General features: G+C 42.5%; 1 protein-coding gene across 1 annotated transcript in view; it reads right to left on the bottom strand.

Moving 5' to 3' along the window:
* Nucleotides 1-624: 624 nt before the first annotated feature.
* VGLL2 (vestigial like family member 2) overlaps nucleotides 625-27,181 on the bottom strand; it is an 81,764-nt gene continuing 55,207 nt past the window's right edge. The window contains exon 4 of the mRNA XM_033935923.1: nucleotides 625-907. Within this exon, the coding sequence (XP_033791814.1) occupies nucleotides 888-907 (20 nt within the window). The 3' untranslated portion in view covers nucleotides 625-887. The remainder of the gene's footprint in view (nucleotides 908-27,181) is intronic.

Consider the following 27,181-nt stretch of genomic DNA (forward strand, 5'->3'; position numbering starts at 1 on the left):
GCCGCGTTGTGGGGGTGTTGTGGAGGGTTTGGGGGGTTGTAACCCCCCACATTTTACTGAAAACTTAACTTTTTCCCTGTTTTTAGGGAAAAAAGTTAAGTTTACAGTAAAATGTGGAGGGTTACAACCCCCCAAACTCCCCACAACGCCGGCGCGATCTCTATTAAGTAAACTGGGGGGGCTCCCCAACAAAAACCCCCATCGGAGGCCCCTATAAACTGTAATTTTCTTCGGGGCGCGCCTCCGTCTTGCGCTCAGTTGTCGGCACGCGCCTTTGTCTTTCACGGGGTTGTCTATGAACCATTTTGATTTGTGCGAATTTTAGTGCATTGGTTACCAAATGTAAAAAAGATTTAGTAAAACATGAACTCTGTATTTCATTTTCTGCACACACTGTAAGGTGTCAACTGTTCCTTCTCTCTAGGAGGGTCCGCTGAAAAGTACTCAGCCCAGCCTAGAAGAGAATGATGTGGAGCCATGAAACTTACAAGTTATTCCGCACTTTTCCTGACACTTGTCATTTCATTTCATAGAAACGAAAAGTGTCAAGAAAGGTACGGAATAACTTGCAAGTTTCATGGCTCCACATTATTCTCTTCTTCGCTGGGCTGAGAACTTTTCAGCGGCCCCTCATACTTGTGTCAGCTCTATCTCTTGGCTGGAAGGTGTTTTCTCTGGAAGATGAAGCTGTTCTGCTTCACTAGCCTCTAGGAGAATGGCCCCCAGAGTGCTCTGCTTGCCACAAGCCAGAGGGCAAGTCTGTAATGGGTGACTTCTCAGCTCTTAGATGTTCCAGAAGCAGGAAGTAGGAGAAGATCAGCTTTCTGGCAGGGGCAGGAGGGCTGTTTGTCTTTTAGCGTTCACGGCTGAATTGATGACAGGAGCTCTCAGGTGTTAAAAAGCTTCCCTGTGAAAAGACAGCAAGTGGATTGAACAGTCAAACCAATTATTTCTCGTTATAGTGGCACTTGACAACAGAATTAAGGAAAGTTCACATTTTTTCCATGCTTCCTAAATCTTTTAAAATGTTTAAAAAAATAGGGGTGGATATTTATTCTAGAGGTAAAGAAATAGGTTAGTAGGGATACCACATCACAGGTTTTACATCATATAGGGCTCATTTTACTAAGGTGCGCTAATGGTTTTAGCGTGCGCTTAACGCTAATGCCTCCATAGAGCTTGCGTTAGTATTTTTCGTTTAGCGCATGGTTAGCGCGCGCTAATCTTGAGCGTGCACTAAAAACGCTAGCGCACCTTAATAAAAGGAGCCCATAGTGTAATTTACTGGCTGAGGTCACCTTGCTTTTTATTAAAAGTAACTAATGAATTTATTAGCCAATCAATACCATGAAAACATTGGAAATGCAACAAACATTCTTTCTTGAATGTTACCCCCTCCTTTACAAAGCCGTGCTAGCATTTTTAGCGCCGGCAGTCACAGTAACCTATGAGCGTCTGAGCTGTTACCGCCATGGCCGGTGCTAAAAATGCTAGTGCAGCTTTGTAAAGGAGGGTGTCAGTAAATTATTTAACTCAAAATGTTAACATCTGTAGAAAAAAAGAATCAAGTGCATTCATTTCCATAATCTGAAGAATATCCGTCTGAGGACAATGCCGTAAAACATTCTTTAGTTAGAAAAGGTGGTTTGCATATTTTATGTTTGTCTTTCTTATTAAGTATAATCAGTAATTTTAACAATTTTATGCTTTTATAACTTGTAATGGTGATTTTTATGTGTGCAATACCTAGTCAAAAGTATTACATCTTTAATATAGTGAATATCTAAGTCAAAAGTAAGTCCATTCATGTTTCAACAGCATTAAAATAGCTCTGGGAAAGAGAATATAAAAATCACAGAACCTTATTCAAGAATAACTCTTTAACTCCATTTTGTATTTATGGGGAAAAAAATGACAATATTGGGGATCTACCTAGACTCTGCACTCTAAATGGAAAAGCAGATTTTGAAAACCATTGGGGGGAGGGGAGCGAGGTATGCACAATTGTGTACCTTATATAGACTAAAACCGATGCTAACATCTTATGATTTCAGGACGGTTGTAGAAGGTCTAATTTTACCGAAATTGGACTACTGTAATTCACTCTATCTTGGTTTGATAAAAACAAAATACAGTATAAGGCTTTGCAGTTGATGATGAATTCAGCTTCTAGGTTGATCACTGGCTCTTCAAGAATGGCACACGTTTCTCCTATTTTGAAACAACTACATTGGCTGCCTATGAAACAGAAGGTGCATTATAAAATATAGTCCCGAGTGCATCAAGTATTGTACAGAATCAGCTCCGTCATGTTTTCAGACAGTACGGGAGATCTATAGACCTAATAGGGTATTGAGGTCAGAGGGAGGTATGAAATTAACAATAACCAAGGAAATGGGGGTACACTATGTGACTACAAAAATAAAAATGTTTTTGATTGCTGGTGTGTCCTTGTGGAATTCTTAAGACTATGTATTGCCTGTGTCACATTCAAGAAATTATTAAAGACACAACTGTTTGTTGATGCCTATATGTAGTTCAGTCGACTCCGCTTAAATGCAAGGCCTCCGGACTGGACCACCACATGCGCTTAATCGGAGTATATTAAGGCTGGTATCTTAATGCATTCTGCTTCATTTTTTCAATCAAATTCCTTATATTCAACTTGATGTATTTTATCTGTTCTATATATTACTTTTTTTCCTGTCATGCCGGTATTTTCTGCATTATATTGTAAATGTTTTCTGTCTTTATCTTTTTTTCAGTCCATTATTCTAATTTGTATTTTATCTGTATCCCATGTATTAGCTCACCTTGTTGTGAACCACCTAGAACTTTTTCGGTATGGCAGTATATAAGAATAAAATTATTATTACTACTTTTTAGTCATGAAAAATCACAGTACGCTGTAGTCAAATGCAATATAACTTTTATTCAGCAAAAAACACACTGAATACAATTTAACACAGTTCAGTTATAGAAACAGCATTGTTCCGCCTAATGCAATACACTGTAAACCTTTTTTTAAACCAATATTCTACTGAAATAATCAGTCATTGTTTTCTGCACGCAGATTGCACAATTCAGGCTGTGTATCTGACTACTGATGCTGTAAAACCGTCCTTAGTCGTGACATCCATTTATCTCCAGATAACTACGCAGCGTGTGTAGGGACTTCAGAGCGTCCGACAAGGAAACAATTTCTATAGGTGTTTCATTAGTTGTGATGACCGCAGCAGTATCTCCGTCCTCATCAGACTCTTGGTTGTCTGCAGTGTCCTTTATGGCTGTAAAGATATCGGAATTAGTGCTGTCAGATGATGTGGGCACATTGTTGTGAACGGTGACATACAGCTCAAACTCTTGTGGTGAGAGTCCAACTGGGAGTTCAGTGGACGAAGTGTCAGCTTCATTTGTCTCATCAGATGCGTGAATGAAGCTCGCCCGTCGATAGCAATTTGAAATCGTTAATGATAAGACTCGACTGTACCATGTGAAGAGAGTCGAGCACTGTCATTTTTCTCGTGAGCTCAGCAGCTTGGGCGCTGGATTCCGTGCTTGCATCAATCACTGCCATCACATATCTTAGGATGAGTGACCTATAATGACGTTTGAAGTTTGTGATTATCCCTTGGTCCATCGGTTAGATCAAAGAGGTCGTGTTTGGCGGAAAAAACATGAGTTAGATGTTGGTTAGTCTTATGTCACTGTTGTGTGCTATTCAGTTATCACATAACATTACAATGTGCCTCCTACGCCTGCTCATCAGATTGTCAAGCTTCTGCAACCATTTAATCCACAGTGTCGCCGTCATCCATGCGTTTTTGTTGCTTTCATATTCAACAGGCAGGTGTTTAATATTTTTGAAGCACCGTGGGTTTCGATTCTTCCCAATCACCAGTGGCTTGAGCTTTTCACTACCATCCATATTGCAATTAAGCAGCAATGTCAATCGTTCCTTTGGCACCTTGAAGCCAACAGTTTCGTTGCGTTTGAAAGCTAATATTCCATCAGGGATGTCACGCTAGTACAGGCCCGTCTCATCGGCATTGAAAATGTTGCATGGTTCATATCTACCAATGACTGATGGCAACACTTCCATGACCCATATTTCTGCACCAAACTCATCCGCGTCTTGTTTTTTGTCATGCTGCTTCTTAAATTTTATGCTGTTACAAACGTTCCACCTTTCTAACCATCCGTTTGTTGCTTTGAAGTCTTTTACACCCAGTTCTTCAGATAGCTGAGCTGCTTTCTCCATCAGAAGAGGCCCACTGATCAGCAGTTGTCAACTTCTAGCTTCAGCAAACCATCGCAGCAACGTCTGTTCAATGTCTCCAGCCTTCCCAATTCTTTTCCATTTTCTGGTAGGATTGCTGATGTTTTGCCAGTCTTTCAATATGGCTTGCTTTTTTTTTGTAAATCCGAGAAATCTGGCTAGGATGAACACTGTAATATTTTGCAATAGAGGCCTGACTCTCCCATTGGTCAAGTCTCTTTAAGACATCACACGTTCAGCCAAAGACAATGACTTTTGTCCAGCATGGTGGACATGTTCAGCCAAAGATAATGATTTTTGTGCACGCGATGCCATGGTGTAGTTCTGAAAGTTCGAACACCTGGCCAGGCCTAGACTGCTGTTCCAAAACACGTGGCTCATCCACGTCAGAACGTGATTGCTTTTAACCAGAGTGTACGTAATGTGAAGGAATAGAGGTGGGACCTATATAATCAGTGCGCATAAGCGGATTGTGTGCTTATCTGAATTCCACGTTTTGTTTGTGTCTACTTGTGCACATTTTAACTGAAATTTAATATTTTAAATAAATGTGTTTGTCTACACAGTGGCTTGACCTGAGTCTCTTCCACACTTCCTTTTTTGTTCCTGTTATTTAAAAATACCATTGTGGAAGCCCAGACTAGATGTATCCCACGTATTAGCAAAGGTGGAAAGAAGAGGAAACAAGAGCCAGCATGGTTAAAAAGTGAAGTGAAAGAGGTTATTAGAGAAGAAAAAACATCTTTTAAAGAATGGAAAAAGGATCAGAATGAAGAAAATAAGATACACAAGCACTGGCAAGTTAGATGCAAAGCATTGATTGTTTGTTTTTTGTTTTATTTTATTTGTAACCCGCTTTTCCCAAAGCAGCTCACAAGTATAAACATACATAATAAAAAATACATAAAATACATATAAAACAATCACACAAATAAGCGACCAGCACTTACACCTAAACAGCAATCTTAATACTGTGGTATGCAACCTATGCCTGCTAGGAGTGTCCCCAGAGCACTGCACAGGTCAAAAGCAGACACTTCTCATTCTGATTCATTTAAACCCCAAACTGCCAAGTTGCCCAACTTTTCTTCCTTACCCTGTAGAGGGAGCCAGGGAGCAGAGCTGCAGATTTCCCCTCCCCCACACGGTCATAGGGTAGTTGATAGGAAATCCTCTGCATCCGAGGGTTGGGGGCGTGGCTGCAGACTTCTAAACCTGAGAAGGAGAAACAGAGGGGACAAGCGGCTGCAGTTAGAAAACTGACAGCGACGCTCAGGGCTGAGAGCTCTGAATGGCAGTCCACAGCCTGAATGCATGGAGATAACTGAGGCTGGAGTAGAACCGTCTCTCTGCTGGTCTGAAGTTCCTCAAGACATGGAGCTGGATCCAGAGCCCACTGCTGAGCCTCAGAATGGAGTCCAACCGATGGAAGTTTGCTGTTCTAAAAAGCAAGTAGTGAAAACTGCTGGGTTATTGAAGCCTTACCTATTTGAACTGTATTGAAGTTGTCCTTTGATAATCCTGGGAGAGTTGGAGTATTGTGAGAGCTCCTTTAAGAACTGAGAAAGACTTATCTTGTCGTTTTTTTTTCTTTTGAAATTGAATTGTTCTAAACCCAGGCAGTGGGGTTTGCCCCGCATTCAAAGTGGTGGGATAGAGGGCCTAATTATTTGGCAACATTGTTACCACGTAGAGCACACTGCCTGACCAGCACGTTAGCTGCTGGGAGGACCAGCACCATAGTACTGGCACAAGCTAAAGTCATCCGCACAAAAGAAAAGGACCGTTCTTTTTTTTTTGTTGGAACTTTCCAAGCTGGAGTTATTAGTTAACTGTGTAGCCAGTAGCAGCTTTTGGAAAGGCTTGTATTTTTGGTTTAGAACCATGTGTAAACTACATTCATCCCAGAGACTGAGTGAACTGTCTGAATGTTTTGGGACTATGTTTGCTATCTAAGAATCCTGACTAGTTTGGTTTTTTTTTTTTTTAACTGGTTTATGTGGAAGTAAGCAGGACGGCTTGTCTATTTTGTATAAGTAATTAAACCAGTCAGTTGGTTGAAAATTACCTCCCTAGTGTGGTGGTGTTTCCTTTTCTTGAACTTTTATTTTTCTTCCTTGTGCTGCCCGCAGCAGCACACAAGAGTATTCCTTGTCCCGGTGTCTCAGGACCCATTGCCCTGAGGCTGCCGGTGATAATACCCATACTTCATTTGACAAAATAAATGCCTCAATCGCTTGTTTTATTTGTTTATTTCTCACCCGTCCTTAACAAGGGCGAGTTACATATTAACATACAAAATAAAAGATTTACATTTATCATACAAAACATTTCAGAGACACACTATAGCAAATTACATACTTACATATCAAATCAAATTACATATAACATATACGTCGCATCAACGATGGATATCTTTTAAGGCCACAACTGGCCAAACCCAAACATACATCAAAATATAAAATTCCATAAGTCATACAAGATGCCTCAATAACAGACATCAATAAACCAAGTAAAACAAACCAGATCATCAAACACCTCCATGACCAGCACTCGGCACTCAAGAGTCATCACTCCTTCTTCCTCAACCAAACTCAGACTCTATATTTCATTTTACAGAACAGATGTCTTTTCAGCAGTTTCCTAAAGCTCTGAACATTTTGCTGCTTGTGAATGTATCTTGGGGCCGATGCAGTGAAAGACACTGTTTCTGGAAGAGGAAAACCTTAACACTCGCACAGATGGTACAGACAGATCACAATGCTCAATTGGGTGCAGCAGTTGAGCCGGCTCACGCAGCAAGATGCTGTGGACCAGGTGTTTAGGGGCCAACTTCTGTAAGCACATAGCTTGTACCGGATCTTATGCTTTACTTTCAGCCAATACAACTTTATAAAATATTCTGTTTCATGCTCACCTCTGTCCAATTTAAACAGAGTACACCACTGAATTTTGGGCCACCTGAAGTGCCCCTAAACCTGATTCTGGTACTCCCAAGAACACCAGACTGCAATAGTTGAAAACGGACAAAACCATCAACTGTAACACCATCCTAAACAATGTGGCCGTTAAATAAGGTCTCAATCCATTAACTAACCGAAGATGAAAATAAACCTTCTGAACTACAGCAAGCGCCTGCCCTCTCATTGTGAGTCCTGAATCCAAAAGCACACCAAGATACTTCACCTCGTGCCTTACCAATACTCTCTCCCCCAGCAACTCAACCGTCTCCGGAACATTAGCACCCAGGGTTCTTGTAACATACAACACCTGTGTCTTCCGAATACTTAACTTCAGCCTGTTACGGTCCTTCCAGTGTTTAATCGCTACCACTACCGACAATAAGCGTGTTGAAACCCCATAAAAATCCCCTTCAATGGGGAAAAAGAATTGGATGTCATCAGCGAACAGTCGGTATGATACGTCCAGGTCCGAAAGCAGTATACACAGCGGAACAAGATACAGATTGAACAAGGCCACAGAAAGAGCAGATCCCTGCGGCACCCCTATTTTAACCTCCTTACAGCTCAATAGTTTATCACCTCCTGCTGTCTCCCCCTCAAAAAAGATTCAAACCAGACCAGAATCAATCCACGAATCCCACATCCCCTCAGTCTGCTTAATAATATTGCATGATCCACCATCTCAAATGCTGCTGAGATATCCAGAAACACTACCAAGAATTGTTTCCCCTCATCCAGACCCACTCTCAATTCCTCAAGCATAGATACCAACAAAGGCTCCATATTATGGTTTTTTTTTCTGAATGCATATTGATGATCATCCAATATATAATGATCCTACAGAAACTGATGAAGTTGGGAATAAACCACCTTTTCCATTATTTTTCTTAAACCCAGCAAGATTACATTGCTTTCTGATGTACAAAGATAGGAGATTCCATTCCTGGCTACAAGAGAACATAAGTGTAACAGGAACCAAGACTTCTCAATATATGAAAGTCAAAAATGGATCTTAAATATAGGTATTAAGAAGTGAGGTAATACAATTTTCACATAAACTCAGAATTGTGTAATCCGACCAAGAGCCTTGGCTCCTATAGCCGAACCCACCGTCCCATCACTGTGTATGACTTTAATGCAAAATAATAGTAAATAAGGCAACGTGCTCTTTGAATGCTAGATTTGTTCTCAATGGCAATAAGAGGAAAAACCACTCCACTTAGCTTTAAGGTGTGGAAATTGGAACGATGAGTGAGGTCATTAAATTTGCAGATGACACTAAACTGTTTAAAGTTGTTAAAATGCATGTGGATTGTGAAACATTGCAGGCAGACCTTAGGAAATTGGGAGACTGGGCATCCAAGTGGCAGATGAAATTTAATGTGGACAAATGCAAAGTAATGCATATTGGGAAGAATAACTCAAATCACAGTTACCGGATGCTAAGTTCCACTTTGGGGGTTAGCGCCCAAGAAAGGGATTTGGGAGTCATAGAAACATAGAAACATAGAAATAGACGGCAGATAAGGGCCACGGCCCATCAAGTCTGCCCACTCCAGTGACCCTCCCTATCTATCTTTGCGGATAGATCCCACATGTCTATCCCATCTGGCCTTAAAATCCGGCACACTGCTGGCCTCAATAACCTGAAGTGGAAGACTATTCCAGCGATCAACCACCCTTTCAGTGAAGAAGAACTTCCTAGTGTCACTGTGCAGTTTCCCGCCCCTGATTTTCCACGAATGCCCCCTTGTTGCCGCGGGACCCTTGAAGATGAAGATGTCTTCTTCCACCTTGATGCAGCCCGTGAGATATTTGAATGTCTCGATCATATCTCCCCTCTCTCGACGTTCCTTGAGTGAGTAGAGCTGCAATTTCCCCAACCGCTCCTCGTACGGGAGCTCCTTGAATCCCGAGACCATCCTGGTGGCCATTCTCTGGACCGATTCCAGTCTCAGCACATCCTTGCGGTAATGCGGCCTCCAGAATTGCACACAGTACTCCAGGTGCGGTCTCACCATGGATCTATACAGTGGCATAATGACTTCAGGTTTACGGCTGACGAAACTCCTGCGTATGCAACCTATGATTTGCCTTGCTTTGGATGAAGCTTTCTCCACTTGGTTTGCAGACTTTATGTCTTCCCTGACAATCACCCCTAAGTCTCTTTCTATAGACAATATGATGAAACCTTCCGATCAATGTGTGGTGGTGGCCAAAAAAGCAAACAAGATGCTTGGAATTATTAAAAAAGGATGGTTAATAAGACAAGATATTATAATGCCTCTCTATTGCTCCATGGTGCAACCTCACCTGGAGAATTGTGTTCAATTCTGGTCTCCTTATCTCAAGAAAGATATAGCGGCACTAAAAAAAGGTTCAAAAAAGAGTGACCAAGATGATAAAGGGGATGGAACAACTCTCGTATAAGGAAAAACTAAAAAGGTTAGGGCTCTTCAGCTTGGAATAGAGAAGGCTGAATGGAGATATGATTGAAGTCTACAAAATCCTGAGTGGAGTAGAACGGGTACAAGTGGATTGATTTTTTACTCTGTCAAAAATTACAAAGACTAGGGGACACTCGATGAAACTGCAGGAAAATACTTTTAAAACCAATAGGAAGAAATATTTTTTCACTCAGAGAATAGTTAAGCTCTGGAATGCGTTACCAGAGGTTGTGGTAAAAGTGGATAGCGTAGTTGGTTTTAAGAAATGTTTGGACAAATTCCTGGAGGAAAAGTCCATAGTCTGTTATTAAGACTTACCCTGGATCAGTAGCATGGAATGTTGCTACTCTTTGGGTTTTGGCCAAGTACTAGTGATCTGGATTGGCCACTGTGAGAACGGGCTACTGGGCTTGATGGGCCATTGTGTGACCCAGTACGACTATTCTTATGTTCTTAGAGGTAATAAGGTTCCCAGAGATACCTATACCCATTGTATCATTCCTTCTACCAGAAACTCCCCAACCCTGAGATATCTTGTCTGTCCAAACTAGATTGTAAGCTCTTCTGAGCTCTTCTGAGTTTTCAGCATTATAGAAATGATAAATAGTAGTAATATTGCATCATGTAAAAGACTCGACACTGTGACTGAGCGTGAATTCATTACTAGTGTCAAACCCACACTTGCCCTGGTCAAAAATCTGACTGAGCATATTTGTAGTTAGTAGGAACCAGGTACATTGGAGAAAACAGAGTGTTCCAAGATCTGATGAACAAAATGTTTTTATTTAAGTTTATCTTTCTCCTTTTGGCATTTCATGAACTTCATCAAAATATCTTACCATAGGAAAAAGAAAACATAGAATCTTCACTCCCACAAGTATTTTAAATCCCATTAGCCCTAATAAAGTTTGTAGACTGTTGGCTCAGTCTATATTCAAAACAGTACACAAAAAGAAGAAAAAAACCCCATTCTTCTTTTCTGTTCAAATCACTTTTCTGCATTCATGCAGACTTGAGACTTGGACTATACTAGCTGCTCCTGACCAGTATACTTCATCCACACCACTACTCAATATCACCACTAATTTCAAGTACTGCTTTTATGTTCACAGTCCATGCAGTATAGCATCTGAAGTACACCACTGGGGTTAATCACTGTGTCAAACTCAATGACATGGGATCTAACCATCCACAATGACCAGCTTACAACGTTCCCACCCAAATATCCCATTCATGCTCTTTCTCATTTCAGTGTACTCTGTATTACTATATTCACTGCAACAGGCTTGGCATGGCATCAGTTTTCTTAATAAAGTTATCAAGCAGCCTTTCTTCTCTCCCTAGATGTAGCAATGGCTTGCCTCTTATTTTGGACTTTTTTTTTTTTTGAGAATGGACATTTTCCCTGCTGCTACTTTCAGCGTTTAGAGCCTTAGGCCAAAAGGGGACTTAAATGTTTATTTTTATTATGCCCCTCCACATGTGTAACTGGATTCTCAGATCACTCCTGGAACCTTTTATAAAAATTGTCATTATATCAGACACTCTCCAGTCTTTCGAAAATTTTAATGATAGGTTGAAAATTTCTAAAAATAGATCTGCAATTTCAAGTGCATAATGTCACATGAAATTCTTCTCCCAATAAGAGCTCTTGTTTTGCTGGCAAGAGGGGGAAGCTTGTTTCGCTGCATCAATGGAAAACTCTTTTACTCTCCAGATGTCATATTATGCTGAGAAGAATAGTGCCAGATAAGTAGTTTAGTTTGAAGAATCAAAGTTTTGCGAATTGCTGCATGCTCCTTTGGACGAACTCCTGGGGGTGAGGTTTTAAGGGATCTTATGACCATTGTCAGTCTTGGCTTCGATTTTGCCTTAGGCTGAACTTGTTTTTCTCTCTCCCCTTTTTTTCTTTCCCTATGGCTACTAAAATGAGTCAACCGCACCCAATTCCAGTGTTTTGGGGAAGTCAAACAGCTTGGCCTATGCCCCGGCCTATGAACTCCTGAACAGTAATCTTAAACTACGTCCCACCTCATCTGTAGAAAATCTGTATCACACGATAGATACTTTATCTTGTGGTCTTTTTAAATTGTCATGTGGCTAAAAAGAAGATGGACCTTATTAAAGATCTTATAGTTCTCAAAACTTGGATATTATATGACTAACTAAGATCTGGTTTTATCCAAGAGAGGAAGCATTTTTGTTTCAATGTCTTCTGTCAGATTTCATCATATTTGATCTAAATCACCAGTCAAAATAGGGCAAAGGCCTAGTAATTTTCATTTCAACAAAAATTCAAGCCAAAGAACTACTGGTAGGCTCTCTACATATTCAAAGTTATTATTATCAGAACTATCCACTCACTTAGTCATTCATTTGCTGCCTTCCCCCCTCCCCTTTTTGTGCAAAATTTCCTTCATTCATCATTTTGGGAGACTAACCTCCATGTGCTCATTTTCATAGATGCAATGTGCCAAGAAATACACCTTCTGTAGTCTATAAGAAGTAAAATGTATAGTAATGTCAAGGTGAGCTTGAATTTTTTTTTTTTTTTAATTGTCAGTCACATCCAAGGCACTTGGAACTTTTTCTGTATCTTTCTGTCACATTTTCTTAATCTCTAAGGGACCCTTTTACTAAAGCCACGGCAAAAGTGGCCTTAGTGTGCCAAGGCCACTTTTGCCTCAGCTGGAAACAGGCAGATTTTTCTATTTCCAAAATTAATGGCTAAGTTCTAATTATAAGCCAAGGAACGGCCTCGACAACGGGAGTGAAGAACACACAACAAAGAAGTCGTGTTTTTTTTAGCATCGCTTGGGCACCAGTTCCCACACCGTTACTACCGACCTACTCTTGATAAAGGCACATACGCCGAAACACTGCCAGTGTTGAGTCTACGAGCAGAGAATGACACAGTGACAAAATTCAACACCGTTCCCGTCCCCGCGGATAACTGCGGGAAACCATCTTCATGTCATTCTTTAAGGAGAGAGGGAAGAATCAGAGTATGAATGACCAAAATCACTGACCCGCAAGCTTTGCTTTGAAGAATGCTGGTGTAGAAGGACAGAGGTTGAAACAGACACTACAGAATGACAGTCTCTGGTATCCAGAGCAGATATTGTGATGTCATAATGCCTCATTCCACCAGTGCCTAAGAGCCAATCACATCAGTGATATCACAATGGCTTCATTATCCTTGGCTCACATAAGAATCAGAGTATGAACGGCCACAACCACTGACCCGCAAGCTTTGCTTTGAAGAATGCTGGTGTAGAAGGACTGAGGTTGAAATAGACACTAGAAAATGACATGGGATTATTTCCCGCGGTTATCCGTGGGGACGGGAACGGTGATGAATTTTGTCACCGTGTCATTCTCTACAAGCTCTTGTGGCACCCTTATTAATAAAGTGACTTTTGAACTTCATATTACTGGCTCGACATTTGACATCTTTTCCTCACGACTTCTTTGTTGTAAATTCTAATTCTGCAATTAGCACACAACTATTTAAAATATTAACACATAAGCCTTTACTGCCATCCTGTGCTAACTGCCCCACATGCTAACTTATATTTATTTAATTTGTTTTCTAGCCCGTTGTCCCCAAAGCGCTCAGAACTGGTAACAGGTTTACCATACATCATTTCTGTACATGTTTACAATACACGTTTTTATCCTAACTTGATACATGCTAGGGGCTAATGATAATATAATAATAATAATATTATCATTTTTATATACCACCTAACCAGCAGTTCATAGCGGTTTACAGAATAGGTACTCAGCATACAATATAATAATATCATACATAATAAAATTCTAAGGGCTCCTTTTACTAAGGTACGCTAGCGTTTTCAGCGCACGCAGCAGATTAGCACGTGCTAACCCCACACTACGCGGATAGAACTAACGCCACGCTACGCGGATAGAACTAACGCCAGCTCAATGCTGGCGTTAGCATCTAGCGCGTGTGACATTGTAGTGCGTGCAAATCTGCACGTTAATGCCCTAACGCAGCTTAGTAAAAGGAGCCCTAAGTAACTAATACAAGCATTAAAACTAATGAATACAAAAAAACTCACAATATAAACTAAAATAAGTATAGATAAAAACATTAAAAGTACATTATAGCTACATGATAACATGAAAATCAATAATGTATATTATATTGTTTAAATAAGTGGTTTTAAGATCTTTTCGAAATTGATAGTAAGTAAGAAATGGAGAAACAAGAAGATTCAAACATGAATTCATTAATCCTGCTTGAAATGCTATGTTTGTCCATATGATGCAAGGTTTCCAGTACAAGTTATACCTAATTCGACACAGAAAGTTACAGTGTAAGATACAAGTTATACCTTATTCAGCTGTCATGCCCACTTTCCACCCACTAACTTGTCCCTTTCCCTGAAAATTATAAATATATTTTTAACATGCAGTGTGTGCCCACAAATTGGCCATGGGATGCCAGCAAACGTCCCATATTAAGCCTTCTGAATGTGTGGTAAGCATGTGATAGTGCTTACCGCAATTTAGTAAGAGGACCCCTAAGTAAACCTCTTGGTATTTAATTTAGTTTTATCTAATTTCTTTTTTAGTGCAGTGTGTCTACTGGTCTTGAACTGTAGGGTTATCCATCTGAACCCACAAGTTGATTGCAGAAGGATGTTACTCAACTCCACCTCTGTCTTAGAGTACTTACGCCTGCCCAGTGGTTACCAGAGATCCGGATTTATACAGACATGTCCTCTTTTTAGTTCTTCACTCCCTAAACAGTACCATTCCTTTGGGATTTTGCAGCCCAAACGCATGACCTTGCATTTCTTAGCATTACATTTTAGCTGCCAAATTTCAGATCATTCTTCAAGCTTCACTAGGTCTTTCTTCATGTTATTCACACCATCCGGGATGTCTACTCTATTGCAGATTTTGGTATCATCCACAAAGAGGCAAATCTTACCTGACAGCCCTTCAGCAATATCGCTTATAAAAATGTTAAAAAGAACAGAACCTTGAGGAACACCACTGGTAACACCCATTTCCTCAGAGTGATCTCCATTGACCACTACCCTCTGTTGTCTTCCACTTAACCAGTTTCTGACCCAGCCCGTCACTTTGGGACCCATCCCGAGGGCATTCAGTTTGTTTATTAGTGTGGAACACTGCCAAAGGCTTTGTTAAAATCTAAATAAACCACATCTAGCGCACTCCCTCTATCCAAGTCTCTGGTCACCTAGTCAAAGAAATTGATCAGATTTCTCTGACAAGACCTATCTCTAGTGAATCCTTTTTCTATTTAAAAAATGTTTTTAACATCCTCCTTGCTGCTGCCACTCATCTTATAATTTGTAATTGGAAGGATAACACTAAACTCAACTTTAGTGAATGGTGGAGCTATGTGTGTTCTACACATAAATATGAAAGTGTTATTGCTAAAACATCTTGTACAATAGAACATTTTTGTAAAAATTGGGCACCACTAGATAACTAGTGTAACCGTTTATGAGAACTTATCTTTATGTATCAGTTTGACTATATATTTCAGTATACATTATTATAGATTTGTAATTGTTAAATATTGCTTTGTTTATATTTTATGTACTTAACTTTTTAAATACAATAAAATTTACTGGAAAAAAAAATTTGCTTACCACAGAAGTCAGACTTACCAGCCTGTAATTCCCTACTTCTTCCTTACTTCCACTTTTGTGTAGGTATCAAACTCAATCACATAAGGGGCCGAAATCTAAAAGGGCTCCTTTTACTAAGGTGCGCTAGCATTTTTAATGCACGCGGGAAATTACGGTGCACTATACCGCGTGCTACGCTTCTAGAACTAACACCAGCTCAATGCTGGCGTTAAGGTCTAGCGCGCGGGGCAATGTAGCGCAAGCTATTCCGCGCGTTAAAGCCCTAACGCGGCATAGTAAAAGGAGCCCTAAGTTGCGGACTGAATTTTTAATTAAGATATTTAGTGATCCTTTTAATAAAAGGACCCCTTAGTCTTAGTAGAAGTTAGTGTTACAACCTCTCCAACATATTGTAATCACAAAACAGAAAATAAAATTATTTTTTCTACCTTTTGTTGTCTGGTTATTATTCAGATCGTCTTGTGGTCCCAGGCTCTGGTTGTCTTTTGATAACTCGCTTGCCAGGGTCTCCTTCTTTCTTCTTCCCTTCCCTCCTCTTCTTGATGTATTTTATCTGCTCTCTATCTGCAGATGAATACCTCTCATCTCTTCTGCTGCTGGTCTAATGGACTAAGGCTGGAGTTGCCCCAAGTCACGCAGTTTGGGGGAGAGGGAAGGGGGGGGAGTAGTGGCCTCATGCACACCCAAAATGAGTGCCCCATTAGTGTGGCTGGTGGCAATGCGCTAATCTCGCCAGATGAAGACCTCCCAGCAGAAGGCACACACACTTTGCAGCTGGTGGCAGTGTGTCTCCCCAAGTTTTTGCTGCTCCATCCCTCGCTTATGCTATGGTTGTGCAACTTGTGCAGAGACTGGAAGGAAAAGGAGCCGCGTCGAAATCGGAACCCTGCTGCCGCCAAAGCACGTTCCATCTGCCATGCTCCTGCCCTTCTTCTGACATACGGGACTGCGGCAGAGGGAATATGTTGACGAGGCTAAAGCAGGGCTCTGATTTCGACGCGGCTCCTTTTCCTGCCAGTCTCTGCACAAGTTGCACAACCATAGCATAAGCGAAGGATGGAGCAAAAGAAGCTTGGGGAGACACACTGCCACCAGCTGCACAGTGTGTGTGCCTTCTGCAGGGAAGTCTTCATCTGGCGGGACTAGCACATTCACACAGGCTGCTTTAATGAGACCGGGAAGTCGCTTGTACCTGGGTAAAAAAAATGTGCCGGCGGGCCAGCTTAAGAAAAATTGTTTGATTGTCTGGCGGGCCAAATTTTATTACCCTGCAGGCCAGAGTTTGACATGTCTGGTGTAGAGAGACCACATCTTCCCTTCTCCAGTCCTCCGGTACCACTCCCAACTCTAGAGAAGCATTGAAAAGGTCAGTCAGTGGAGCCACTAGAACTTCCCTAAGTTCCTTCAGCAGCCTCGGATGTACACCATCTGGCCCCATCGCTTTGTCCACCTTTAATTTAGCTAGCTCCTCAGAAACAGAATCCTCTGAAAATCCATATTCGTGTTTGTCTTCCGTGATCCCGCTCCCAGTGCTTCAGCCGTGAACGCAGAACAGAAATATTTGTTAAGCAATTCAGTCTTTTCTTTATCAGCTTCTACATATTTCTCCCCTTCACTTTTGAGTCTTACAATGACACTTTTGCACTTCTTCCTATCACTGATATCTACTATTAAATCTGTCCACTTCTTCTGTCTTTGAAGGAGGCCTGTATATCACACCAATGTAAATATATTTACCATTCCCTCTTTCCAAATTGATCCACCGTGCCTCTTCCTTGCCCTGCAGATCCTGCAATTATGTGGCTTTAATAAGATCTTTAACATATAATGTTACTCCCCCTTCTTTCCTTCCTATCCTATCTTTCCTGAACAAATTATAGTCCAGTATAACTACATCCCAGTCATGGTTCTCCGTGAACCACGTCTCTGTGATCCTCATTATATCCAACTCCATTATATCACCTTTATACCATTATTATCCCAATTATATCACCTTCTTCCATCACAGCTTCTAGATCCAGAATCTTGTAGCCCATACTTTGAGCATTAGTATATACTGCTTTCCAGACATTGCCCCCTTTTACCATCCATGTAGAGGTATTCAGTGATTTACTTACCTGAGGGATATTCAGTGATTTACTTATATTCTTCACCATGTTCCTGAACAAAAATCCATCAGGTCTATATTCAACCAAAGTTTTTTAAATGATAGCCACCACTGAAAGGAAGCTCTGGAATGAGAGGGTATTGAAAGGGTGGTAGATGCGTGGAACTGTCGTCTCCCAGAAGAGATGGTGGAGACAGAGACTGTCTGAATTCAAAAACGCGGCACATGGGTTCTCTTAGAGAGAGGAAGAGATAATGGTTACTGCCGATGGACAGACTACTTGGGCCATTTTGCCTTTATCTGCCATCATGTTTCTCTGTTTCTATGACTCAGTTTCAGTTTTTGCAAGATTTCAAACTGGAGCAAGATCGCCTCTGGCAGGAAAAGCAGCCTGATGAGGCACAGTGACACCAACTGATAGGAGGTCAGTAGTTTATCCCAGCTAACTCTTAGAAGCTGAGCCCCCCATGATGGCAGCGGAACCCCAATGATTGTGCCAATGATTCAGTATTGTTTTGAATTTGTCTGTAATGTGGTCTGAGGTGAACTGAAAGCTCATTCATTTCCATTCAAGGTTACAACAGTTTATATTATTTACTAGTGTTTAAGCCCGTTACATTAACGGGTGCTAGAATATATGGCTGTCTGTCTTTCTTTCTTTATGTCTCTCTCCCTGCTCCTGTTTCTTTCTTCCTTTCTTTCTGTCTTTCTCCCTCCTGCAATTTTTTTCTCTCTCTCCCTGGCACCCTTTGCCTGTCTGTCTTTATTTCTGTGTCTCTCTGGTCCCCTGTCTGTCTTTATTTCTGTCTGTCTCTCTCCCTAGCCTCCTTTGTCTGTCTGTATTTCTTTCTGTGTCTCCCCCCCCCTCACTTTCCTTTGCAGAAGCAGCAGTGCTATTTCCCTTCCCCTCCAGATCCCTGTGAAGTAGTAGCAGCATTTCCCCCCACCCACCCCCCATTCCCTTCCCTCCCCCCCCCACTTTCCTTTGCAGAAGCAGCAGCGGTATTTCTCTTTCCCTCCAGGTCCTTGCTGAAGCAGTAGCAGCATTTTCCCCCACCCCCCATTCCCTTCTCTCCCCCCCCCACTTTATTTTGCAGAAGCAGCTGTGATATTTCCCTTCCTCTCCAGATCTCTGAGAAGTAGTAGCAGCATTTTCCCCCACCCACCCCCCATTCCCTTCTCTCCCCTACCACCACTTTCCTTTGCAGAAGCAGCAGCGGTTTTCCCTTCCCCTCCAGGTCCCTGCTGAGTAGTAGAAACATTTTCCCCCACCCCCCATTCCCTTCTTACCTTGAGCTGCCTTGCTCCGTTCGGCCCCTCCCCCTTCCCTTCCCGTGTGCTGGCCTGCTGCGGCTGAAGGTTTTTTTCGGTGACTCCTCCTGTTAAAACTCCCCCCCCCTCCCCCTCCCGCAACCGCTCCTGTTCAAAGCGGCCTGCTGAGGTTCGCGGCCGCTGTAACGAACCTCGCAGGCCGCTCTCCAACTCGGTAGCATGTTCCCTCTGACGCGATTGCGTCAGAGGGAACGTGCTACCTTGTGGAGAGCGGCCTGCGAGGTTCGTTACAGCGGCCGCGAACCTCAGCAGGCCGCTTTGAACAGGAGCGGTAGCGGCTGTTGCAGGAGGATTGGGGGAGGGGGGAATTCGTGAGCGGCGGCAGGACCATGAGGCGGGATTGAGTTTTTCGGCTTCCCCTATCTGGGGAAACCGCCGTGCCGAACTGAGCTGCGCGTGGGGCCGTAGTAAGCGCGGGGCATGCTGCAGTCTTGGCGGCCACGGACATACGGATCATGGAAGCACGCTGATAAGACTGCGCATGCGCCGCCTACGGTTTTATTATATAGATACTGATTGTATGGTGCATTTATTCAATGTTTCTTATTCTCCTCTTGCTTATTCTCATAGCACATATGCCTTCTCTCCAACCTTTATCTATATTCAGTTTCTTTTTCCTTTGATATGTATTTGCTTATGCAAATTTATTTATTTTTTTTTTTACCATGTTCAAAGCATGATACACATTGTACATAATTATCAAACTCAAACTAAAGGAACTATGACATCGGTAGAAACTTACAGAAGTATTCATAAAAGCTTCAAAACCACTACCGACCTCCATCAAAAACATAAACATTACAACTCATTTGTGATGGGTATTAGCCAACCATTTCAATTCACTTTTCCATTACCTCAGATGCCCCATTTCCCAAGCTTTTCATTCTCTCATGTCTCTCTGACTGTTCTATACTTCAGAAAAGTTGAAAGGGGACAGATTCAAAATGAATGCTAGGAAGTTCTTCTTTACCCGTGTGTTGGACACCTGGACTGCGCTTCCAGAGAGCATAATAGGGCAGAGTACGGTACTGGGGTTCAAGAAAGGATTGGACAATTTCCTGCTGGAAAAGGTGATAGAGGGGTATAGATAGAGGATTACTGCACAGGTCCTGGACCTGTTAGGCCGCCGCGTGAGCGGACTGCTGGGCACGATGGACCTCAGGTCTGACCCAGCAGAGGCATTGCTTATGTTCTTATGTTCTTCTGTTTTCCTGTCACTGCCTTCTGCCCTTCACCCCTTAAATGCCATTATAAGCATCTATTCTCTTCATTTGTTTTATCAACCTTTCTCTTTACACCCTTCACACTTTAATCCCCTATCTCTAGTCCCTTATATTTCCCCACCTAAGTAACATGTAGTCCTATGTTGGAGTTAGTTAGATTTTAAGCTCTTTTGAACAGGGACCGTCTCTTGTATGTTTGTTGTGCAGTGCTGTGTGCATCTGGTAGCGCTTTATCTCTTATAATAAAACCCTAAGCGCGCATGCGCACTCTTACCGGTGTGTTCCGTGATCCGTCGGTCCGTGGCCAGCAAGAGTGCGCATGCGCGCTTTGACTCCTCCCCTCACTCACTAAGTGGCAGCATCCTCGCTCCAGGACCCGCTGACCCTCCTATCTCTCCCTCCCATGTGACCTTCCCAGCGAGATGACCTTGACAACAAACCTCCCTCCAGCATTGGCAGCCACAGCATGCTAAACAGGTTGCTTCGCGGCTTTCTCCTGCCGGTGAGTCCCTCTGCCGCGTCACTGATGATGTCATCAGTGATGCGGCAGAGGGACTCACCGGCAGGAGAAAGCCGCGAAGCAGCCTGTTTAGCATGCGTGCTGCGGCTGCCAACGCTGGAGGAAGGTTTGTTGTTAAGGTCACTTGCTGGGAGGGTTGCAAGGGAGGGAGAGAAAGGAGAGTCAGCGTGGGTTGGGCTGGGAGGGGAGAGAAGCGGTTTGTCTCGGGTGCTTCAAGGCCTGGCTTCTTCGGGCAACAGCAGCATTTACAATTCACTGCTGTTGCCGATTTCAGGCCTTCCTCTCTGGTGGGTCCTGCCTACTTCCTGTTTTCATGAAGACAGGACCTGCCAGAGAGGAAGACCTGAAGCCGGCAACAGCAATGAACTGTGAATGCTGCTGCTGCCTGATGAAGTTCAAGGAGGAAAGGGAGCAGAGGGGGAGAGAATGGCTTGGAGGGAAGAAGACATGGCAGGGCATGGAGGGAAGGAGGAAGGTATGCCAGACCAAGGGAAAAGGAAGGGGGAAAGGAAGGAGGAGATGCCATATGGAACAGAGAGAGAGAGAGAGAGGGTGGACACTGACACGGGAAGGAGGCACTGGGGGTACTGTGGACACAGGACGGAAGCACTGGGGGGCACTAAGGACATAGGAAGGGGCACTAAGGACATAGGAAGGAGGCACTGAGGCCACTAAGGACATAGAAGGCACTGATGGCACTAAGGACATAGGAAGGAGGCACTGAGGCCACTAAGGACATAGGATGAGACACTATGGACATAGGAAGGGGGGCCACGGAGAGACAGGCAGGCATTACGCAACAGAGAAATACAGGCAGGCAGGGAGACAGAGACAGAAAGAAAGACAGAACTTAAGGGGTTTCTTTTTAAAGATGCATTCAAGGATTAAATGAATTGCTTATGTCTTTAACTTATCCTCAATTTTTTAATGATTTGTCTCTTCCCTTTCTCAATGTTTTTTTTACCTTAATTGTTTCTTTTACAACCTAATTGTATTTCTTCTCTAACTCTCCTTATGTTTGACTTTGTATGCATATGTTGAATTTTAATATGTTTAGTAGAATTAGTTTTTGGTAGTTATGTCTGTTTCCCCTAACTCTGTAATTTTTTTTAATTAATTGTACATCGCTTAGAATTTTGAATAGGCGATAAATCAAATTTCATAATAAACTTGGAAACAGGGGGACAGGGAGAGACACAGCCAGAAATAATGACAGACAGCCAGACAGCGTCCAAGGAGAGAGAGACAAAGAAAAAAAAACCAGACAGACAGACATCTACTCTAGCACCTGTTAATGTAATGTGCTTAAACACTAGTAAATAATAAAATAGTAGTAGTAGTACTAGCCCAACCCCCATCCCCCCAAATATCAGAAGCAACACGTCAGTGTATGGCCTTCCAAACAGATATTATTGTACATATCTTGGGACTTGTTAGGTGCAAAATTAGTAACATGGCCATATATCTAGTAAAAATATCCTGATGATTTCATGTCCATATTTATATAAACATCATCTCATTAGCTGCAAATACTCCTACAGGAAATGCATGTAAATACTCATTCCATACTTTAAACGTAGGCAAGTCGGGTATCTGGCACTCAAATATTAAGTTTTACTTAGAAGTGTTATTCTAATTTTATTAAGAGTCTACTGGCAACAGCATTTTAGTAGCACCCCTATTTAAATTTTATGCTTCGCCTTAGTATTAATTGCTGAATTAAGTATAAATATAATAAAGAAAGACTAAACTAGTTGTTGAAAGATTACTTCAAATTAAATTACTAAATATGTCCACAGTAATCCTGGGTTAGTAAATTGGGCATTAAGTTAATTTTTCTTCTTTTAAAGTGGGGGTTCCCACATTTTTGAAAGAAGAGCCACAGAGGACGTTTAACATCTTTGAGAGGGCCTGTGGCACAGGAAGTAGGGGATGTTTTCCATGGAGTAAGAAAATAAGAGTTTCCCTACTTGGTCAATCCAAAGGTCTATCTAGCTTAGCATTGTTTTTTAATTAGGGACCAATCCAGGTCACAATTACCTGGTAGAGTCCCCAAAAGTAGCAAGATTCCAACCTCACAGGGATGGTTTATGCACTTTACCTTCAGGAATTTATCCAAACCATTTTTAATCTCAGCTACATTAACTGCTTTTACTAATTGCCTTGGCACAAATTTCCAGGGCTTATCTACTGTATATTCTGAGTGAGAAAATATTTTCTTCTGTTTATTTTATACGAGGGGGCACTGAAAAGTTCTCAGCTCAACCAACAAAGTTGGGGCAGTCTCCATCGGGGGCTATATACTTAAGGGCATATTCTGTATAGGACACCAGTCTGAACAGTCGCCTAAGAAGTGGCTAACAATGGCACACCAGCAGGGCAGGATTAATTCTTCGAGGGCCCCTAGGCACCCAAGTACGCTGGGCCCCCCGGCCCTGCCCTGCCCATGCCCCGCCCCTACCTGCCCATGCCCCGCCCTTGTCCCGCCCCACCCCACCCATGCCCCACCCCTGTCCTGCCCCCATTTATCTGTTTTCTTATTTATTTCTACTTGTATTTCTTTTTTTTTAAATTCAAAACAAACAAAGATTAGCATACCAGTGCACAGTTTTTCTTCTATGCAACCCCCAAACATCTCTGAACAAATCCCCCTTCCTTCCCTTCCCACCTACTTACCCAGGACTTTAACTCTGAACCCTTTCCATGCATATATAAAAGTGTTCAAATATTTGTAAAGCAGTAATACTATACGAAATATAAGTCTATATTAATAACCAAGTTTACAATGCCTCTCAACTGCCTCACTCTACATCAACCAACTGTAACCCATATGTTCAAAGAAGCATGGGATGAACACAGAAGATCTAGAATCAGAAAATAATATTAAATATTGAACTAAGGCCAGTACTGGGCAGACTTGCACAGTCTGTATATGGCAGTTTGGGAAGGGTGGGCTGGAGAGGGCTTCAATGGCTGGGAAGGTATAGATGGGCTGCAGTAGGTTTTGATGGTGATTTCGGCAGGTGGAACCCAAGCACAGTACCGGGTAGAGCTTTGGATTCTTGCCCAGAAATAGCTAAAAATAAAAAAATTAAAAAAATTAAATTAAATCAGGTTAGGCAGACTGGATGGACCATTTGGGTCTTTATCTACCCTCATCTACTATGTTACTATGTTACTATGTATAAACAACCAAATCTGTAACTCCTCTAGCACATTCCACTCCATGCATGTTAACTTGCAATGAAACAACAAGGCATGCAGTCCACCAAAGAATCCAACATGAAACAAAAGAAGATTGGTAGAAAAATAAGGAGATTCAAATCAGGTTAATTCAAGGTGCTCCCAAGAACCATGCTTGAAGCATTTTGACAAACAAGGCTGGTCAATGCTAACAAAAAAAACATGTCTTTCATACAAACAGAACACAGAAAACACCTTTGCCTAGTATGGAATATGTAATCACAAACTAACCTCTCCCCCTTTTACAAAACTGTAGTATGGTTTTTAGCCACGGCCAACGCTAAAAAATGCTCTACAGTTTTGTAAAAGGGGGGATAAAATATAAATACGTAGACAAAGATTAAATAAAACCACCAAGAAGCTGGACTCTGCATACAATGCAACCCCACAGAAACAGCGATGTCCCTAAAGCAAACAGCGATGTCCCCTAAAGCAAAAAAATAAATAAATATAATTTTTTTTCTACCTTTGTCTTCTCTGGTTTCTGCTCTCCTCATCTTCTTGTCACTCTCTTCTTTTCATCTTCTGTCCTTCTGTACCTCTTTCAGAAATTGTCTGCCTCTCCCTTCCATATCTTCTTCCCCCCCCCCATTGATGTGGCATCCATCATCTTCTCTTCCCTCCTCCAATGGTCTGGCATCTCTCTCCTCTCCTTCCCTCTCCCACATCCCCATGGTCAGGCATTTCACTCTCTTCCCTCCCTTCCTCCCACTTCCATCAGCATCTGCCCCCTTTCTCTTCCTTCAACCCATTTCCATCCAGTATCCTTCCCCTTATATCTCTCCCCTTCCCCTGCACACCAATTCCATCAGCCCCTTTCTCTCCTTCCACTACCCTTCCTACCACCCTGCCACCTTTCTCTTCCTCCACCACCCTTCCATCCTCCTTTCTCTCTCCCCCACAGCAATGCCTCTCCCCCGCAGCAACAGCAACACCCCCCCCAGCAATGGCAAGGGCCCCCCCTGCAGCAGCGGCAATGGGCCCCCGCCTCCCCCAGCAACAGCAACACCAGCGCGGCTGAATGTGTTACAGGAAAGTCCTGCGATGACTGCTTCTGCTGGTCCAGCCCCCTCCAACTTCACTTCTTCCAGAGCAAGTAAGTGATGTTGGAGGGGGCTGGACCGGCAGAAGCAATCATCGCGGGACCTTTCAGTAACACATCCGGCCACATTGCTGTTGCTGTTGCTGCGGGCAGGCAGGTGGTCTGTTGCCGTTACTGCGTGGGGGGGGGCACGTTGCTGTTACTGCGTGAGGGGCCCGTTACCGTTACTGTGTGGGGGGGCCCATTGCCATTACTGCGGGTGGGGGTCCGTTGCCTTTGAAAAATAGCAAGCTGAGTCACCCTCCTTCAGCGGACCCCCCCTCACAGTTTTGGGCCCTAGGCACGTGCCTATTTGGCCTAGTGATTAATCCGGCCCTGCACACCAGCGTCCTATACAGAAGTCGCAAGATTGTTGGCGGTATATAAGAATAAAGTTATTATTATTATTATTATTAAATACAGATGCCTTATCCCTGATTCTCTTTCTGGCGCTTATATCTCCGACGCCTGTAACAGAATTGTGCATGCCTGATCATGGGATCCGTTACCATCAGCTGATCATGGCAAGGGAATCCCTGCGGCTTTGGGGAGTCCTGCTGACTCAGCTGATTGGGGAAAACACCCCTACCATGATCAGCTGAATGACAGTGGCAGGGGACCCCCTGAAAGAACTCCCAAAATTGGTAGGAGGGATGCCCTCTCCTGCCACCCCTCCATGAAGCATCAGCAGCAGGAGGGATGCCAACTCCATCCTGCCACCCCCCCAACCCCCCCACCTCTCAGAAACTGGTCCTGTAAGAGGGATACCCCCCCAACCAATGATACCCTCAAACCTCCAGACCCCCCCCCCAACATCCCCAAACCTCTAGACACCCCTCCCCATACCTTTAATGAAGAAAGGCCAGCTGGAAGGATGCTTACTCCCTCTGGCTGGCAGCCCCACCCCTGCAAAATGGTGGGCCTTCCCCTTCCCAGTGCATCCTCGGATGCACCAAGAAGTAGGCCTTGATTGGCTCAGATGTTTAAGGCTCCTCCTATAGTAGGGGCCTTAGGCACCTGGGCCAGTCAGGGCCTTAGGCCTCTTTCCTGGTGCATCCTGGGATGGCATGGGCCTGGCCTAAGCAGGCATGTACAGTTTCATTCACATATTAGGGGGGGGGGGGGTTAAAACAAGTCTAGTTCTAGATGTGTAAATAGTTCCCTGTACATATTCTTAAATGTTTGATTGTTTGATTATGGCAGAAAAACGTCCAAACAAACAAAACTGTGGAAATACAATGTTCTCGGACCTTGAAGATAATTTATTAGAAATATCTTTGATAAAACCAAACACAACTATAAAACAGTAATAAAACCCTTGAGATTCAGATGAACTACTGATCAACAACATAGATATCCATCTAGAAAATTGATTTTAAAAATAACAAATTGGATGGGTTTGGCAAGAAAACATCCATCTGTTCCTTTATGCCACTTTTTGGATATCTTTCTTTTTTGAAAATGAGCCCCATATTGGAAAATCCAGTGGCATTGACGTACGATACCATGCTATTTGGCACGTTAATGAGGGCCAAAAGCCATATATCGTCCCATAATAATAAACTTCTCTGTATTATGACAGGGGTTGCCATACAACTTATTTTGAGGAACTGGAAAAATTGGGATCGGTTAAATTATACTTCTGGTGGGAATCTCTATGTCACATTTTTAAAATGGAGCGTATGATGGCCATACAACAGGGACATTATAAGAAATTTATGGATGTTTGGGAGCCATTGACAGAATTCTGTAAGGAGTGATTGTTGATTTTGCCCTTTGATCATACACGTCCAGGGTGGGTGGGGAGATACTTTTAATTAGATTGCAATTGGTGGATATGCATAAAGGAGGGAATGATATATGTATTTGTCATAAATATAATTTGATAGAATTTAAGTGTTAAACACTTTGAATAACAACAACAAAAAAAGTGTAAAATGTCTGTAAAATATGTTGCACTTATTTTTGGCTTTAAAATGAATAAAGATATTAATTTAAAAAAAAAGAAAGAAAATGAGCCCCTTAGTCTCTCTTGTTTATAGTGCTGTCATCGCTATGTATAATGAGAGCTGACATACCTTGTTTGCTTGGATTTTCTCTTCCTTGCTACCATAAAATTATTTTCAGCCCCATTTTAGACAGGTTTTAGAAGTAGGAGTTGAGACATATAGCTCAGTACGTCTCAAGAGCCACTACTATTTTGGAACAGAATCTGCCAATGCAAAGCTGAAGTCATGGATGTTTATGCATTAGGTGTGCCCAGCATAAACACGTTTAAAAAAAAAAATAATAATAATAAATGTAAAATACTGTAATATTGACAGATTATAAC

The sequence above is a fragment of the Geotrypetes seraphini genome, chromosome 3, assembly GCF_902459505.1.
Source record: "Geotrypetes seraphini chromosome 3, aGeoSer1.1, whole genome shotgun sequence".
Classification (NCBI taxonomy): Eukaryota; Metazoa; Chordata; class Amphibia; order Gymnophiona; family Dermophiidae; genus Geotrypetes; species Geotrypetes seraphini.